The sequence below is a fragment of the Heterocephalus glaber genome, unplaced genomic scaffold, assembly GCF_053883595.1.
Source record: "Heterocephalus glaber isolate CG9 unplaced genomic scaffold, H.glaber_assembly_v1.0 deba00001444, whole genome shotgun sequence".
In the NCBI taxonomy this organism is placed as follows: domain Eukaryota; kingdom Metazoa; phylum Chordata; class Mammalia; order Rodentia; family Bathyergidae; genus Heterocephalus; species Heterocephalus glaber.
In genome coordinates, this window is record NW_028258297.1 from 4,854,686 (window position 1) to 4,873,589 (window position 18,904).

General features: G+C 48.2%; 1 protein-coding gene across 1 annotated transcript; it reads left to right on the forward strand.

The window, feature by feature from the left end:
• The first annotated feature begins 10,349 nt into the window (after positions 1–10,349).
• Rtl6 (retrotransposon Gag like 6) lies at positions 10,350–15,742 on the forward strand. Its single transcript, XM_004845422.4, has one exon. The coding sequence runs from the start codon at positions 11,114–11,116 to the stop codon at positions 11,834–11,836; it is 723 nt and encodes a 240-aa protein (XP_004845479.1). The 5' UTR covers positions 10,350–11,113; the 3' UTR covers positions 11,837–15,742.
• The last annotated feature ends 3,162 nt before the right edge of the window (positions 15,743–18,904 follow it).

Here is an 18,904-nt window from a genome sequence, read left to right on the forward strand (position 1 = left end):
CCAGAGCTGTCCGATACCCCACTGGGAGATGTCTCCTGCTATGGCCGGAAGAGGGTTTATCCCCTCCAAAGTCACTTTCGGCTTAGTCCCTAGGGCCACAGTTCCAGAAGGTGGGGTCCCAGGGAGGAGCCTCCATACACACAGGGACAAGCCAGCCTGTCCTGTGAGTCTTTGCTACTGCCGGGCTGGATGAATCACCAGGGAGCAGGCAGAAGCAGCCCCTGGGTCCCCCTCTCCTGTGAGCCCCTGCTTCCTGCTGTGTGAACTGAAGCACCAGGAGCCGTAGGCCAGCACTGGGCTCTGGGACTCCTGGTCTCCAGAACTGGGAGCCAAAATAATTATCTTTTCTTTATCAATTTTCCAGTCTTGGTGTTCTGTTATACCAACAGAAAACAGACTGACATCTCCAGCTCTCTCTGTTCATGTTCTTTTTACTCTTCCATGGCCACAAGTCCTTGGTTTCCTGTCAAACCTCACATCCAGCCCATCAGCCAATCCACCTTTGAAATATAGCAATATAAGTGGGGGCTTGTAAAACAACAAATACGGCATGGTGGTGCACACCTGTAATCCCAGCAGGCTGGGGCAGGAGATCGCCATTAATTCAAGGACAGCTTGGGCTACACAGTGGGTTCCAGTGAGACCCTGTCTCACCCCCCCCCCAAACAAAACAAAACAAAACAAAGAAACAAAGTGATTTGTTACGTGGCAATTGCTTACTGATACAGCTTGGATTTAAGGAGTGTGTACCTTTAACTGAGGACTCCCATCCTTCCTCAGTTCCGGAAAAGTCTGTCTCTTCACCCCCTCAGATTCTGTTTGTCCTCCATCTCTTCTATTCTGTTCTAGCCACGTGTTCCTCCTGCTCTTTCCTATTTTTCAAAAGCTCCACCTCAGTGCTGTCTTCTAGATGAATTACTTTCTTCTAATTCACGATTTGTTTGCGCACATCCAGCCTACACTTTACCCCATCTGTAAGTATTTCCTCCAATTATGTGGTCTTTCTAACATTAAACTTTCCATGTTTAGATAATTGTAGATTCTCATGTAGTTGTAAGGAATATAGGGGACCCAAACGAGCCCTACACTCAGCTTCCCCCAGTGGTGACCTCTTGGAAAGTTACAGTGCACCCTCATGGCCAGGACCCTGACACTGGCATGGTCAGCACCCAGGAAGACTGCTGCTATTGTCCTTCCACAGCCACACTCATCGGTCCCACTCCAGGTACCACCTCCAACCCAGAAACCACTACTCTGTTCTCACTTTCTACAATTTTGTCACTTCAGGAATGTTACACAAATGGAACCAGGTCTGGTGGGATGGGCTTCCCCCCCTCCCCGCCCCCACTCATTGTAAATCTCTGTAGATTCTTTCAGGTTCATGCAAAGAACCTATAGTCTGTTCCTTTTCAGTGTTGTGTACTATTCCATGATCTAGACAGACCTGTTTGTCTGGGCTTTCATCTCTCGGTTTTTTTCTAGGTGTTGGCTACTATCCATAAAATTGCTATAAATATTTCTGTGCTTTTGTGTATGTGAACACGTCTTCATTTTTCTGGGATAAGAGGTGCCATTCTTGGTTTGTATGGCTGTTATACAGTTAAAGAAATTGCCAAAATACTTTTCTGGGTGGCTGCACATTCTCATCAACCATGCATCCAGTTTCTCCACATCCTTGCCAGCATTTGGTAGTAGTAACAATCTTTTGTCAGGTGTACAGTGATCTCATTATGACTTGAATTTTTATTTCCCAAATGCCTAATGGTGTTATGTATCTTCTGATGCACTTATTTTCCATTTGCATATGCTTTGGTAAATTTGCATATGCCCTGGTGAATTGCCAGCTGTGTCTTTTGGTCATTTTGTAACTGGATTGTTGTTGGTTTACTCTTGAGTTTAAGAGTTCTTTATATTATCCAGAAACAAGTGCTATGTATGTGAGGTATGAAGCGTGGAATTTTCTTTCAGTTTCTAGCTTGAATTTCCATCCTCTTTCGCAAAGCAACAGTTTCAAATTGTGATAGAGTCAAATTTATCAGTTTTTCATTTTATGGATTGTGCTTTGGGTGCCAAGTCTAAGAATTGTCTGGTTTTATATCTCAGAGATTTCAGTCTGTATACCGTTTATCCTGTGTGTATACTTTTATGGTTTTATAGTTCAAGTCTGTGGTCTATTGTGATATTTATTTAGATAGGTGTACATCTTAGATCGAGGCTCTTCTTTTTATTTTCGACCTATGGGTGACGGATTGCTCCAGCACCATTTATTTATTTATTGTTTTTCCTTCATTGGATTGCTTTTGCAGCTTTGCAAAAAATCAGTTGGGCATGTGTGCATGGGATTCTACCCTGTTCCATTGACCTTTCTGTCAGTGCTGCCACCAACATCATATTAGCTGTATCGTAAGTCTTGAAATAGGATGGACCGATGCCTCCCACTTCATTATTTTTCAAAATCATGTTTAGTTAATCTAGATCCTTTGTCTTTCTATATATAGTTTAGATTAATCTCTATTATCTATACCAATCTTGCTTGGACTTTATAGAGTGCTTCAAGCTTTTATATCAGTTTTTTGGAGGGGGTCAGTGAAAGAAGGTAGGAGCCCGGAAGGGAGATGCATCCTTCCAGGTCACCCCCAGTGACCGCCTCTTTTGGCCAGGCCCTGCCTCCTAACAGCACATTTAGCTAAGGCTTCACTGGGGGAGAGTACAGCATCCCCACAATCCAGTCACCCCCCTCAAAGCTTCACCTCTAAACACAGGATGCATGTGGGGGACAGTTGAGATCCAAATCATAACATCAGGCTTACTTTTATTTCTTTGTCAGTGTTTGTTTTCGGAATACAAGTTCTATACACATTTTGTCTGCTTTACACTCGGACGAGTATTTTGAGTGATTATAAATGATTCTGTATTTAAAACTATCCTCTCACCTGTTCATTGCTAGTCTACGCAGAGGAAATGGATTTGTGTACACTCACGTTGTATCCTACAACCTTGCTCAACGCTCATATTAATCCTAGGAACTTTCTCTATTGCTTGTTTTGTGGACTCCTTGGGGTTTTCTGCACGGACAGCTGTGCCTCTGCAAACAGAGATAGTTTTATGTGGGACTTTCCAATCTTTATGTCTTTTGTTTCCTTTTCTTGCCTTACTGCACGGGCTGGAACTGTGCTGAGTGACACTGTTACCTGCCCAACCACAGGGGACAGCTTCGCCTCGGGCCACTAAGCATAATGTCAGTTGGTTTCTGTAGATACTTATCACACTGAGGATGTTTTTCTTCATTCCCACTTTTCTGTGAGCTTTCATCATGAACGTCACTGATTGTTTAAGATATAATTCACATGCCATAAAAGTTATGTTTAGTAGTTTGAAGTACACTCACAATGCCGAGCAGCCATCCGCACCAACTTCAGAGTGTTTCATCCATTCCCTGCTCCCCAAACCCTGTACTCATCAGCAGTTATTCTGCACGCTCTTCCCTTCTCCCAGACCCTGAGGACTACTGTTCTACTTCTCGCCTCTCTGGATTGGTCTATTTTGAACATTCCATATACTAATAAAAATCATAGCATGTGCCCTTCATGCCTCATTGCTCCATCTGCTTGTGTCTCTGTCTGTCTGCCTCTCTCTCAATGGCAAAGAAAATCTTTACTGTCACAAAAAGCAAGTAAACTTATCCCATCTGAACAACAGCTTTAAGAGTCATAAAAATCCAGAACCAGGAGGAAATGGCCCCTTAGACTATACTGTTGTAATTCTGAGGTAACCAATTGACCTTATTCAGTAAAAATACCTCTAACACAACAGAAAGAATCAAGCAGTTAAAGCATCCTCTTCATATATTCAATTCAAATAAAAATATATTATTTGCTTTCATGTATAGTAAGTCTAGTACTTCAGTGTTTACAAAATAAAAACTGTGTTCTACTGAAATTGTTCTTGTGCTTCCTCGTCACTGAGCTGGAAAGATCGGAAAAGTATGATACTTCAGGACACTTATTTATGGATTTAGAGATGCTATCTGTGGGTCCATGAAAGAATGAAAGATGGCTAAATGTTAGCTGGAAGATTATGGCATCCTTAAAAACTGTTGTTTATTAAAATCTATAAACTTGAATTGTAAGAAACAATTATGAAAAAAGACCACAAAAGTTCTCAAAACAGATTAGAAGACAGGAAACAGTTTGCAAAACTACTGAGATAATTTAGCCAGTGCTAGGACTAATATTAAGAAGCAAACATTCTCTGAAAATCTATTGAAATCCTACTCCTACTACACTCTACACATGGCGAATGATACAGCCTCAAATTAGCAACAAAGGTGCAAGGGTCACAAGGTTTCTTCAGGGTTGCCTGGTTTTTTTGACTTAGCATTCTGAATCAAACCTCATCCTGTTGTAGCACATTACCAGTATTTCCTTCATTTGTATGGTTGATTAATATTCATTTTACGGCTGATTAATATTCATTTTATGGCTGGTTAATACGATACACTGGCAACACATCTCTGCGCTGATACATTTTACTTACGCATTCAGCCACTGATGGACATGTGAGTTTTCATATTATTCATATTATTATGACTCGTGCTTGTATGCATATTCATGTATGAGTTTCTGTGTGCATACATGCTTTCAATTCCCTTAGACATATACTTAGGAGAACTGCTGGATCACACGAAATTCCACATTTAAGTTTTTGAGGAACTGCCGAATTGTTTCAGCAGTTGCTGTACCATTTTACATTCCCACTAGTAATGTGCTAGGGCTCCAATTTTCCTACATCTTTACCAATACTTGTTACTGTGACAGACCAGGAGCACCTGACTCATTTTTCCCCTGCTGGCTGGAGGTGGGTATAGCTTGGCCAACAGCTGTCTACCCTTTCCTTCTCTTCCCTTTGCTCCCCATTGCACACCCCACCCTGTGCACTGGGACAGTGTGCTTCAGTATCCTCCCTGGTGATCTCGTGATGCCCTCTCTGGCTATCAGAGTGCCACTCTCCACTTCAACATGAGTGCAGCCAGCCAGGCATGTGGCAGCCCTCCCCCACTCCCGACAGTACTGCTGCCTTTTTGAAGAAGGAAGGGGGCATCCTGGCATCACTAAGATCAGGAAGGGGAGGGATCTGGGCCCCTTATTTGCATGCCCAGCATGCTCAGCAAGCTTTCAGCCCTGCTCCTCACAGGCCTGCAGCTGCTACATAAGCAGCAGTCCCCCCCCAGCCACCTTGGTTACACTAGAAGGGCTCTCTCCTGCATACAGAGCCTCTGTGCTACAGCACAGGCTCTAAAATAAAGGCTCGCTTTGATGCTCCTGTTAACCTGGCTGTGATTTATTTCTCAGAATGAGTTCCCAAAGTCCTACACATGTACTTGGGATTCTTATCCAGAGTAGCATGGACAGAGCTGTTTTTTCCAAAGGAAGAGCAATAAACTTAATAAACTTAGCACTGAAGAGCTCTACAGACCAGTAGCTGATGGAGAAACACCTGGTAGAGTCCACCTATGGTGTCCAGCACAGTAGGCATCGGGTAGTGACGGCTGGCAGTGGTAGTCACCAGCAGCTGGTTGTGTCATCTGTTGATATCCAGCATTACCTGGTGACATCAGGACTGCTGACAGAGCTGCACTTTACTGATTGATAATTTTCATCTCAATTGAGTAAAAGAATCCTAGGCTGATTGGCAACATTACTGCTTGTCTTTTAGATTACAGCAATAGTGGGGGATATGAAGTGGTATCTCATTGTGGTTTTGATTTGTATTTGTCTTATGATAATGTCACTGAGACTCTTGGCATGTGCTTATTGGTCACTGGTGCATCTTCTTTGGGGAAATGTCTATTCAAATCCTTTGCTCATTTTAAAAATTAGGTTGTCTTCTTTTTAATCAGTTATGAGCTTTTCATGTTCTCTGGGTGTTAGACCCTCATCAGATAGATAGTTTCCAAATAGTCTCTCCCATTCTGTGTGTTGGGTGGCTTTTTACTTCCTTGATAGTGTCCTTTGAAACACAAAAATTCTCATTCTGGTGGAGTCCAGTTTATCTATCTTTTTCTTCTGTCACTTGCGCTCCTCAGTTATATCTAAGAAACAATTGCTCAATCCAAGGTCACAAAAATTTAGCCTGTTTTTCTCCTAAGAGTTTTGTAGCTTTAAGCTCTTGGGTTTAGGTCTTTGATCCCTTTTCAGCTAGTTCTGTGTTTGTTGTGAGTTAGGGGCTTGTGTCATATTCGAGGTATGGGGTCTAACTTACACAAACACAACTTTGTTGTGGATAGTTTTAGAAAAGACTATCGCTCACTGAATTGTCATGGTGCCTTTTTTTTTTTTTCCGTACTGAAAATCGAACTTAGGACCTTGAGCTTTCAAGGTAGGCGCCAAATCCCTGGCCCATGGGGCCTTTTTATTTATTTATTTATTTATTAATTAATTATTTAACAGTTTTATTCTGTTTTAGAATTAAAACCTTGCTAATATTAAGGTGCACTGCAGGTATGCCATGCTGCCAGTTATTACTGGAACAACAAATGTCCCCAATCAGTGACCCAGAAGGCTGGGAAAACACATGAACTCATTCTTTCAGAGCACATAGAACAGTCATTTACAGTTTTCTTCTTGAAATCAGCCTGGAACATCTCAGTCTACTTAAGTATTGCCATAGCACTTGCTGTGATGCTCAGAAAGCCTCAGAAATGTGTTCAGTATCATGATTTGTGGGTCCTCCAAAGATTCTGTTGTTAACATGCAAACAGATAGTACTAAACATTACCTAAACCATGGCTGCCAAATACTGGATTTTGGTAATGAAAGCAAATTACAAAACATTTCGTTGCAGAGCTATACAAAAAAATGTCAACCATCTTTAAATATTCCAATTCTGCTACCGTGCAGTTTTTTATACCTTTATCATTACTGAATGTTTTAAGAGTAATGTTAACAAAAATCAAAATAGATAAAAATATTTAAATCTTTGGATATCTTTATTCCATGGGCTTCATAAAAACACAAAAGTAGCTAATTTTTTCCATGATAGCTAAAATATCAAAAAGACTGATTAGAATTTATATTTAGCAATGAACTCTATTCTGAGTCATTTGTGGGTCACAGACCCAAGGAAAGTGTTAATGATGTGATACAGATTATGGTTGCCATGGTGCCTTTTTTGAAAATGACTTGACCATAAATGTTAGGGTTATTTCTCAACCCTCAGTTTTAGTCCGTTAATCTATACCAGTACCATACTGCCTCGATTACTGTAGCTCTGTGGATAAGATGCAAAGTGTGAACCCTCCAATGTAGCTCTTGTTAAAGGTTGTCTTGGCTATTGTAGGTCTTTTGACTGTCCACATTAATTTTAGATTCGGCATATTAATTCCTGCAAAAAGGTTGCCACGAGTTTGATGTGGATTGTGTTGAATCCATAGATAAATCTGAGGACAGCCAGTGTTTGGGTGGAGTAGAGTGGTGAACAGTCCAGGTTGTCTGTCATGCCAGTCTGTTCTTCTTATGGTCCTTTGGTTAGAGAGTAGACTTTTTTGGGTCTACACCCAGCTTCTTCAGTATTGTCTCTGGAATAAATGAGGTAAAAGACACCCTGGAACTCAATGCCATGTCATTCCCTGGGTCCTGAGTGCCCTAGCCAGTCTGCCTTCTTCACTCCACCTTTTAGTCTTAGGGATTTTTGGTTTGTTTTATTTCTAAAGTTGCTTTCAGTTGTGCTTGTGGAAAGAATAAGGAAGAGCATATCTACTGCATCTTCCCAGAAATAGAAGCCAACCATATATATATATATTTTGTGTGTGTGTGTATGTGTGTGTGTGGTACCTGGAATTGAACTCAGGACCTTGTGCCTGCCAGGCAGGCGAGGTGCCACTGAGCCACATCCCTGGTGCAACCATATTTTCTTTTAAAATATATTTTTCTGGGCTGGGGATTTAGCTCAGTGGTTCCGATGCCTGCCTGGCAAACGCAAGATCTATCCATCCAGTACCATAGCTACCTGATCTTGTTACATTATGCCTTTTCCTTCACCATCTCTGTTTTTCACAAACCTTACTCCTTTGTTGTTTTCACTGAGCATCCCAAATATGCTTAAACTCTATTTTTCAGATTGTTCTATTATTAAATTTTCACCTAGAGTTAACTGATGTAGGCTACTGACTTCGTTGGGCATTATTCATAGCATTAGATGATATCATGAGCTTTAAAGTTTTGGTTTTCAGGCTAATCTCAGGTCAAAAACCTTTTTCTCAGCTGCCCCACTGGATCCCTGGTCTGCAGTACAGAAATGTGTTTTTTTTTATTGTCGGTTCAGAATCAGGACCTTCCATTAGGTTCAGCAATCTGGGGCCATGAGACCCATGAGATTGTGTCTGTATTCTTCCTTGTCTGTCTCAGGGCTACATCTTCACATTTTATTCCTATGACGAATCAGATTTCTTAGACTCCCAACACAAGGGTGACTCTTCTCTCCTCTAAACCCAGGCTTCAACAGGAAGCCTGGCTCAGCTCCTACCCTTATGCTCCTATTATGCCTCGGGACCTAGGGCCCAGCAGGCCCAGGGCTAGTCCAATACTCAGCAGTCTATGTCTCTAGACCACAGTAAAGTTTATCTTGTTTTCAAGCCCAGCCAAATCCTTTAATAGTCTCTTTGTACAGTTTGTGGTTCTGTGTTCAGAGCAGAGACAGGGACTTCAGAGCATGAGTCCTAGCAACATCTGAATCAGAATCCCTGTACTCTTTCTCTGCTTTGCTTATTTTTAAGATTCTGTCATTTTTATTTTGCTCTATTTTAATGTGCTGCCACCTTATGTCCTATTTGACATAAGGTGAAATACAAGTAAATGTTATCTCTTCAATTTCAGGTTTTATCATTTCCGACATCAGGGTGTACATTATAGTCAAGGCACTTGGGAATTTAGGATTTAGAGTGTCAACCACGTCTGGAATTACAGCAGACACCATACTCTTGTGCAAAGCAACCAGGGACCAGGGGAGATGCAACTCTGGCACTGCGGGAGACTGAGGGGTGTCTCACAGGAGTGGATGGGGATTCTTGTGGTTTGAAGAATCAGGAGGGGCAGAGAAGTCCAGGCCACTTTCTGTGTTTGAAGTTGCTGACCTCAGTCCAAGTTAAGAGTTCCTGCCTCCATGTGAGTTGGGAGAGATCTCATGGAAGCAGCTGAAGGCCACAATCTCTTCATTCTTTCCTCTCATACTTCATACCCTGTAGGTTTTCAGCTGGTCACAGAAACTGCACAATTTGGCAGACTGGGATACAAGCATCCCTCCAAGTGCTGGCACCCCCACCCCCACTTCCCAACTTGGAGTGACAGCTGTGGGTGGCAGTGGATCCCACTCCATCCCAGGCTGCCTATAGAGTGTAGGCCTGCCCGGGAAAGACTGGCATGGCGGTTGTCTTTTCTCTCCAGCCAGGACTCAGCTTGGAACTGGCCACTCCCAAGCAGCTCAGCAAAATCAAGCTGGAAAGGCATCTAGATCCTGGGTCTAATAGTTCACACACTCTGGTCTGATAATTTCTCTCCTTGGCACTGACCCCAGGAAGCCTGCAGAGAAAGAGACTGGGATTTACATACCACTGTGGTTTATAAAACTTCAGTGTGAACAGTAAAATAGAGACCTATCAAAACAGGCATGGTTGAATTCAATATGCTGTTAAGATTACAAAACAGTTTATAAGGCACAAAAATAGTATTTCACCGAAATTGGCCTATATGCCCATCAATAAATGAACAGATAAAGAAAATGAGGTATGTATACACAATGGAGTATTACACAGCCACAAGGAAGGATACATTTGAGTCATTTATAGGAAAATGGATCTTGAGACCCTAAAGCTAAGTGAAATAAATCAGACACATAAATATCATGTGGTTTTTCTTATATGAGAAACCCAGAATATAAAAAAAAGAGCAAAATAAAAGAGAGATGATAGGAAGCAGGGAGGTAGAGATTCTGGAGATGAGAAGGGGATCCGAGGAAAGGGGAAAATTTTTTGAAAAGTAAAAAATGGTACTTTATAGTAGGAAATATCTTGGAAAAGTGACAGGAAGTACAGAAATATTACCATTTGCTATCTTTAGATGACTGAAAAGGTTTTAAGACTTCTCAAGACTTGCTACAATGCATATATACTCCACTGAATTTATATTCAAGTTACAGTAAGAAGTCAACTTCATTTAAAATACAATTACATCTACAAAAAGAGCTTTGCAAGCAATCTTGGGAAGGAGCAGAGAAAAGCAGTAATAAAACCACCACAACTACACTCACCGTTGATTGGCTGCTGAGGCAAGTAGGTCATCCACGATCCCTAGGAGGCGGGACCTGCGTCACTTCCGGGGCGGGGCTCCAGCTGCTGCTGCTCGCTCCACAGCGGGCGGTCTCCATGGCAACCAGCGGGGCTCGCGCACGGCCCCTTGGTCCCCGCTGCCGTCGCCACCGCGTCGGCCCCGCCCGCACAAAGGCCGCGCGGTGACCGCTCTGCGCCACGACCCGGCCCCGCCCGGTACGGCGCCGCACCTGCCGGAGGCCGCCCGCCACCCTCGCCGCCGCGCTGACCAGGAAGCAGTTCCGGTGGGCGTCGCGGTGACTCATCGGCCTGGTCGCGTCCCGGAGTGGGCCATCGCGGTCGCGGCCGGCGCGGAAGGAGCCTTGGAGACCCCAGGTACGCCTGCCCGCTGCCCCGCACAAGCCCAGGTCCTGCAGGTGCCGCCATCTTCGTTCTGCCCAGGTGGGCTCGGGGCTCTTTGCCGGCTGTGCACCCCGCACCCACTCTTCCGCAGTCGACACCATTAAAAAAAAGAAAAATCTTCATCCTTTAGGGCCCACAGCCAGCTGGCCTCTCGCCCAACCTCCTGGTCCCCGGGAGGCCTCCCCAGAGTAGCATCCGAAACCGGAACCAGGCCGCGACCCCGAGGCCCGCGCAGGGCCTGGCCCCCTCTCTGTCCTGCATCCCGACCTGCTTGGACGTTACTGCCCAAGTCCGCCCTGCCCCAGCTCCCGGAGGCCCGCGATTGATTGTGGCGCCCGGCCCCCCCTGCGCCCACCCATCGGCCTCCACGTGCAGCGGACCGCGGCCACAATGGTGCAGCCGCAGACCTCTAAGGCCGAAAGCCCGGCCTCGGCCGCTGCCGCCGCCAATGCCCAGATGGACGACGTGATCGACACGCTGACCTCGCTGCGCCTCACCAACTCCGCGCTGCGCCGCGAGGCCTCCACGCTGCGGGCTGAGAAGGCCAACCTCACCAACATGCTGGAGAGCGTGATGGCCGAGCTGACCCTGCTGCGCACCCGCGCGCGCATCCCCGGGGCTCTGCAGATCACGCCGCCCATCTCTGCCATCACCTCCAATGGGACGCGCCCCATGACCACGCCGCCCACCTCGCTGCCCGAGCCTTTCTCCGGAGACCCGGGCCAGCTGGCGGGGTTCCTGATGCAGATGGACAGGTTCATGATCTTCCAGGCCTCCCGCTTCCCAGGTGAGGCCGAGCGAGTGGCCTTCCTCGTGTCCCGCCTGACTGGGGAGGCCGAGAAGTGGGCCATCCCTCACATGCAGCCGGACAGCCCCTTGCGAAACGACTATCAGGGCTTCCTGGCCGAGTTGCGGAGAACCTACAAGTCCCCGCTGAGGCACGCGCGGCGCGCCCAGATCAGGAAGACTTCCGCCTCCAACAGGGCAGTGCGGGAGCGGCAGATGCTGTGCCGCCAGCTGGCCGCTGCGGGCACTGGGCCCTGCCCAGTGCATCCAGCCTCCAACGGGACCAGTCCAGCTCCGGCTCTGCCCACTCGGGCACGGAACCTTTAGGAGGCCGCCACCACCCTGGTAGCATCTGCAGCCATCTGGGTAGCATATGCTCTTTGCTGTGGAGAAGAAATGACCATACAATAGCATCGCCCTTTCAAAGCCGACCCTTCCTGTGCCTCCTGTTCCATAGGTCTTCCTCCCGCCTTGCTTGGGCGCCCTGGTCACCTGCCTTGCTGTTCTTCCTTTGTCACATGCTAGCTCTGTACCTGCAACTCAGTGCATGCTCCCCTCTCCTTGCAACCTCAGCTACTCTAGAGATGGCAACTCTGCTGCTCCAATCCCACAGACTGCACAGCACACTCTGAGACCATCTGGACTGCCACCCTTGACCTCCAGCCTGGATACTCCTGCTGCACTTTCTGCAAGACCCTGGGAAGCTCCCTGCCTGGTTGCCCTGCTCCTGCCAATGGGCTCTGGATGGAAAGAACCGGCATGGCCAAGCTGGTGGCTTGATGTGGTTACCTGGAGAGGGGACCAGCCCTGCCAGGGTCTAGGGTAGCCATCAGTGGCCAAGTGCTATTCTAGCATTGCCAGGGCAAGCTTCACTTTGTACCACCATGCAGTCCAGCTGACTGCGGCAGGGAAGGGGAGGATATCTTCCAGATGCGTCTCCATTCATCCCCAGCTTCAGCTGCCAGGGTTCTGGCGGCGCCAGGAAATGGGGAAGCCACATTCCTCTGCTCTAGAAGGCCCTTGTGGACCAGGGATCCTGGGCAGTTCCATTAGGTCACCACGAGCAGTGGATTCGTGCACACCCATTACCAAGAGCTGTGGCATGCCGAGGGGTGGACACTAGTGGCTCTGTTGCTGCCCTGGGTCTCCGATGGGGAGCTCACGAACTGCTAGTGTTCGGTCACCCCCTCTGCCATGTCTCTTTGTGTCCTGACTTGAGACCCACTCCCTTTTCATTCAGGTGCCATGTGGCCTTCATCTCAGCCTTTCAGCCACCCACGCCATCTCCAGGTCTCCAAAGATGCCATGTGGCATGCTCTCCCTGTACCCAGGCTGTTGGGTCTCACCTTTGTCAGAGAACAAATAGACTTTCTCTTACTCTGGAGCCAGCTCCTCTGGGAATACCTGAAACACTGAAGGCAGTGTCTGGGTGGCATTTGTAAAGGCAAAGAGTTGTGAACTGCTTGGTCCTAAAGTGATGAAGTTGCAGGACATGTGTCCTGATTCTGAGGGACACAGCTGTACCTCAAGGTGTATGGCCTTGGCTTCCTCACAGAGACAACCAAGAAACCCCATTCTGACCCAGACTTGGCCAGGCCCTTTGGACTGTGGCACTCCAGCCATACTTCATTGTCACATAAACGGCACTGACGTGGCCACCTGGACTTGAGAGGAGCCAGGATTCATCTGCCCCTGACTGAGTAGTCCTGCCTTGGCTGCAGAAGGGCTACCTGTGCACCTGCCCAAAGCCGTCTTGTGTCTTGGGATCCCAAGCTTGGGTCCCAGGACCCATCCTCTCCAGATAGTTTGATGCTGCTGGGAAAGTGGCCATGATTCTAAAGCAACTACGGCCCTCCCAGGTCAAGGAGGTCCTGTGGTTGCTGGGGTCCACAGACACGGCCTCCTACTCATCGTAAATTCTGTTAGCCCAGTTGCCCTGCTGACCAGCTGCCTGGACACAGGCTTCAGGTTCTCCTGGACTCCGCCCAGGTCCTTCTGCTTGGACCGTGGTGCTCGTTAATTGGGAGTGGAGAGAGGGGGCCCACTGGGGCTGCCGCTCCAGGTGGAGCTGCTGATGGGTGGAGTGCTGGTCACTTCCTCCTGTGCCCAGTGCCCTTCTGTCCCAGCACTGTGTTGGCAGGGCTTGTGCCCGCTAGTGAAGGTGTCTCCAGACAAAGGGGGACAGTGGTACCTGGGGACAGAGGCCCTGCAGAGGGAAGAGCCCTGGAAGGGTTCTGTGTGGCCTGGCCCAGCATGGAAGGGCACATCTGCCATCTTCCCAGTCCTGGGCCTGTGAGTGCTCCTGTGCCCGCGCCGGCACTGTGTCTGAGAGTCGGGCGGCTACGCACCCCGGGGCCAGAGTTGCAGGCAGGGCTGGCCACCCTCCCTTCTTGGTCCGCTGCTGGGCCTTTGGCTCCGGTGGTTGTGCCTGGTCCAGGTTGCTTCCGTTCGAGCTGCGTCTGGTTTGGTGACTGGTGTGTTTTGTCCCCTGGTGTTTCTGTTGGTGGGCCTGGGACACAAGCTGTCACGCAGGTGCCACCTTCTCGATAGCTCCCCACAACTCTGGACCCGGAGCAGATGAGAGAGGGCCAGGAAACCTGTGCTGGAGTTGCTGAGGGGCCGTCCTGCCTCCAGGGGAGGACAGCTCAGTCCCAGGCAGAGGATGAGAGGCCCACGCAGCCCTGGAGGGAGACCTCAGTAATGAAGGGGCCAAGCTGAAGACAGGTGGGAAGGGAGCTGCTGTGTACATATTGGGGTTATAGTTTCTCCATCTTCGGAGGACAGGTAGTGACTTCAAAAAGGCAGTGGAGTGAATGCATGTGAAGAGTTTCTGTGTCTCTTGGTGTCATGGTCATTGGGATGACGTAACTGCTCTCTGGTCCACGTGGAACCCGTCTGGTAAGTAAGCTTCATTGCATTCCAGGTATGTCTGACAATTGCATTTGGTAGGGGCAACACCCTGGCCTAGTGTGTAGCATGACCTTGGGACTAACTTCATGTCCTAAAGCATTTAGGTGACTTCTAGGAACCAGCAGAAACTCGTGTCATTGACCCCAGGTAAGTAGGTGAGAGGTATGAAAAGTACCATGCTGTGGTGAGACAGGACAGTCCTGACCCATGCGTGCCTGCTGTCATGGAGCTGCTCCCACCGCTGCGCAGGCCCACCCGGAAGTTCCGCTGTGGGCATGGGAGCAGCTAGGGCTGGGCAGAAGGACACACTAGGGGCAGAGGGAAGAGACCCTTGCAGAGGCCTCTGTCTTGCAGTATGAGCAGTGACACTTGGTCCCCTGCTTGGGACATATCACTGAGGGGCTTTGAAAGGAAGGCCCAGAATGGTTGGATCAAGGGGCAGAACTCCCGTGTTGGGGGTGGTGGGGACAGGGTGACCCAAGGTCACAGAGTGTCGAGGACCTCAAGTCTCATGGCAGTCTCTCTTGGGGACTTCATGTTAGATTTGGTGGCAGCTGGCCTGGGTTAGAGGGAGAAAACCCAGCTCTTCACACGTACCCACTGAGAAACCCACCAGGTCTTTGCATTCTCCAGGTAAACCTACTCATTGTAGGAATTTTGGGAAATCAAGTAGAAGAAAGAGCAGAGTAAGAACGAACACTTTGGTGACTCTCCTTCCAGGCCCCACCCCATGGTTTCTTTGCGTTTTCTGTAGTTAGGACACTTTGCCATCTGTAACGATGCCCTTTGCGCCGCTGTCTTCACTGACTGTCGCAGCTGCCCAGTATCGGGACTGATCATGTTTTGCTGAACTCTTCCACCAAGCAAAGGGATAGTGGTGCCAAGTATTGATCAGTGCTGTTGCTAAGTTTTCACTGTTCCCAGTCGATGAATAGCTCTGCATAAGGTTTTTTCCCACTGTCAAGTTATTTCCTTGGGATAGCTTCCCAGAGGGGGCATCATTAAAGAGTACGAAGATCTTTCATGTTTTTATTATCTAGTGACAAAATAATTTCCAACAGTATCCATTTACATTGCCACCAGCAAGGGGAAGTGGCCCAGCTTGCCAGTGTTGGGTATTATCGGGCTTGATGTTTGCTCATTTGATAAAAACAACAAAGGCACTGTGGTTTAGTTTGCGCTTCCTTGATTTCTAACTCAGTTGAGTATCTTTTCACATTCAGTGGTTGTATTTCCTCTTTTGTGGATTGTCAATGTCCTTCGCTCTATCTACTGAGGTCTGATAAATTTGTATAAGCTCATATATTAAAGATACTAACATGGTGTGTGTCATGTTTGCAGGTTTTTACTGTGTGCGTGGGGTGTGTTTGTGTGTGTGTGCATGTGGTGAGTGGGAATGGGCCGAAGTTTTGACACAGAGCTAATCAGTATCTCCCAGCACATGTCCAGTAGACTGCAACACAAAACAGGCAGGTGTGTCTTGCCTGTTCTTAGCTGTGTGGTCAGCACCTGTACACAGTGCCTGGAGCATAGGGGGAGGCCTGGGGTCCCCATTGGTAAAGGGTCCCCACTACACCATTTAGGCTCACACCTTCTCACACCTTCTTGTCTCGGGACTCCTTTGGGCCCTTAGGGCTACTGCGAACCCCAGAGGGCTTTTGCACGTATGGGTCAGTATGTCAGTATTTACCACATTGTACATTAAAACAATGCTTTAGAATATGGTGGGGGTTTTTTTGGTACCGGGGATCAAACTTGGGACCTTGAATTTGCAAGACAGGAAGCAGAAGCACTGAGCTAACTCCCCAGCCCTAGAATATGGTTTAAGAATATAAAGAGACACTTAGGACTTATCAACATAAATAATTGTATTTTAATGAAAACTCCCAAATTAGGAAGAGTGGCATTGTTTTATATTTTTGTAAATTTCTTTACTGCCTGGCTAATAGACGGCTGGAGTCATAGACATACTTCTGTACTTGATCCTTTTTATTTATTGATGTATCTCTAATACTGGGGATTGAATCCAGGGCCTTTGCACTGAGCTCCTCAACCTGGTCCCCATTTTAGAGACAGGATTTCACTAAGTTAAGTCGCCCAGGCTGGGCTTGAATTTGGGATCCTTCTGTCTCAGCCTCTCAGAGTGTTGTGATTAAAAGTGTGTACCACCATGCTTGGCTTACACTTGACCCTTCACAAGATCAAGTGTTGTGAAACCTCTGAAAACTTGCACTGTATACTCGGGAGAAGGTGGGAAGACGCATCTATTTTAGTGTTATGAGAAGAATGTTACCGCATGGGCCCCTGCAGAGTCTGCCCCTACTGTGGGAGGAGCAGAATGGGGGTCCCTCCAGCATCCCAGGTCTCCTTTGTGGTTTAAACTTGGGGTCCCCACCCCTTAATAATCATCATTTAGGGGTTCACTTGGTTTGTGGTGTCACTGAAAGGCTTTTCAAGATATAAACACCCTGCCGTCCTGTGCCAGCCCCTCCCCTCAGTGAGTGCTTCTGTCACGGGGCCGTGTTCATCTAGGGCCAACTTATTTCTACCCCTCGGATCCATGTATCCTGCTCAGCAGCCCCCTGATAGAGCGGGTTCGGGTTTTATCATTTGTATTCAGGTCTAGCAGGTTTCTCCACCCCCGCATTTTCTTAGCTTGTCTCACCAGATGATTCAAACTATTATAAGGTTTTTCCAAAAATCCCAGTTAACAAGTGTGGAGCCTGAAAAGGCGGAATTGCTTTGGGGAGTGGTATGCAGGGCAGAGCTGTAGGGTAGCTCTTCGAGGAGCCAGGTGTCATGGGCTGGGTGGCCTCTTCCTCCAGCTGGCAGAAGGCCCTGCCCTGAGACGTCCACTGTGTGGGCTCTGTGATAGTGGCCCCTGGGTAGGGGGTAAGAACTGGTGTCCCAGCCAGGTAGGCTGGTGTCGGTTGCATCTGCTGTGCGGTGAGTGTACACGGAGCCCTGCTGCTGTCTCCACACAGTTGGTCCCAGAGAGATTACAAGGACCCTGCCCCCGTCGGGCAGAGGTGGAGGCCTAGAGCGGCAGGCCCTGCTCTTCCCTCCATGGGGCCAGAGATCTGGGGACTGGGGTGGGGCGCGTCTGGGCCTCTACCCTCAGTCACTATGTGACTTGCTTCCCCGTGGGTTCACACGTGCCTGGCCTCAGCCCTCGTGGAACCTCATCGTGGGGCCCTGCAGGTTCCCTCAGGGACTCCATCTCCATCCATGCCACCCACGCCAGGAACCCAAGTGTCACTCTTTCCTGGTCTCCATCCCGTAGCTGCCCATCACCAGGGCCACCAGGCTGGTTCTCTGTCCCCACCCCCCAGGCCAGACTTGCTGCTGCCTCCTGGCTCTCCTCCAACTGTGAAGATGCAGGTCCAACGTGCTCCTTTTAACCGGCCTCCCTGAATGGCTGGTCTGCTCAGGGGTCCCCCGCCCAGGCGCACACCTAGTAAAATTTGTCACCTGTCCTTCCGTCTCCCCTACCTGACTGTGCTCTTCAAGGGCAGAGCGGGTTTTACCAGCTCTCTCCGTGGCACCTAACCCAATACAGTGGGCGCCATCTGGACCATCCTATCACAGCACCTGGCGAGCAAGACTGGAAATTCCCGAGAACCCCAAACCCAATCTGTCCTATTTACTTTTTGTTAATTTTTTGGTACTGGGGATCAAACTTGGGTCCTTGCACTTGCGGGGCAGGCGGCGGCACCACTGAGCTAAATCCCCAGGCCCCTATTTACTTTTTTGCAGAAGGGGTCACCTGCCCACACTGTTACGAAGGCTTACGAGTTGGCCTTTGCCACCGTCCACTCAAATGGTCCCTTTCCCTTGGAGATTTCTCTCGTTCACAACTTTTGTTGGCATAAATGGTGCTGCACTAAACTTCCTGGGAGCTCTGTGTTTCTAGGGATGCTTCTCTGTTGTGCTGATCCCGCGATAGCTGTGGTTTCCTTTGTGTTCACTAGGGGCCACTGCTGCTGCCCAGGAAAGGTGAAGGTCAGGCTCAAAGTGGCCTCGGATATGCACAGGAGTTTGAATGCATCTCGGTTGACTCCACAGCCATCAACCCTCTCCAGTTTGTGGTGACCTCTGCCTCCAGAAAGCACAATCCTTTTGTTCCCCAAGTGGACTGCCTGTCATGTGTATTAGGTACTTACTAATGTACTGGTTTTAATGTTGCCATCTACGATAGACTGAATGTGTCCCCCAGTTCATGTATTGAAACCTTCCCTACCCCTGTGTGATGGAAGCAGGAAGTGGCTCCTTTGGGTGGGGTGATTAGGTCCTAAAGGTCGAGTCTCAGGGAAGGACACAGCAAGAGGACAGCCAGCCATCTGCAGCCACTAATACTGCAAGGCCCCGCCTTCATGACCTCATCCATCCTTAATCATTCCAAGGCCTGTGTCAGTATCCTGTTATCAGACAAATTGGGAATTAAATTTTCCTCACAGGAAGTTTGGGGGCACGCTCCCACCACAC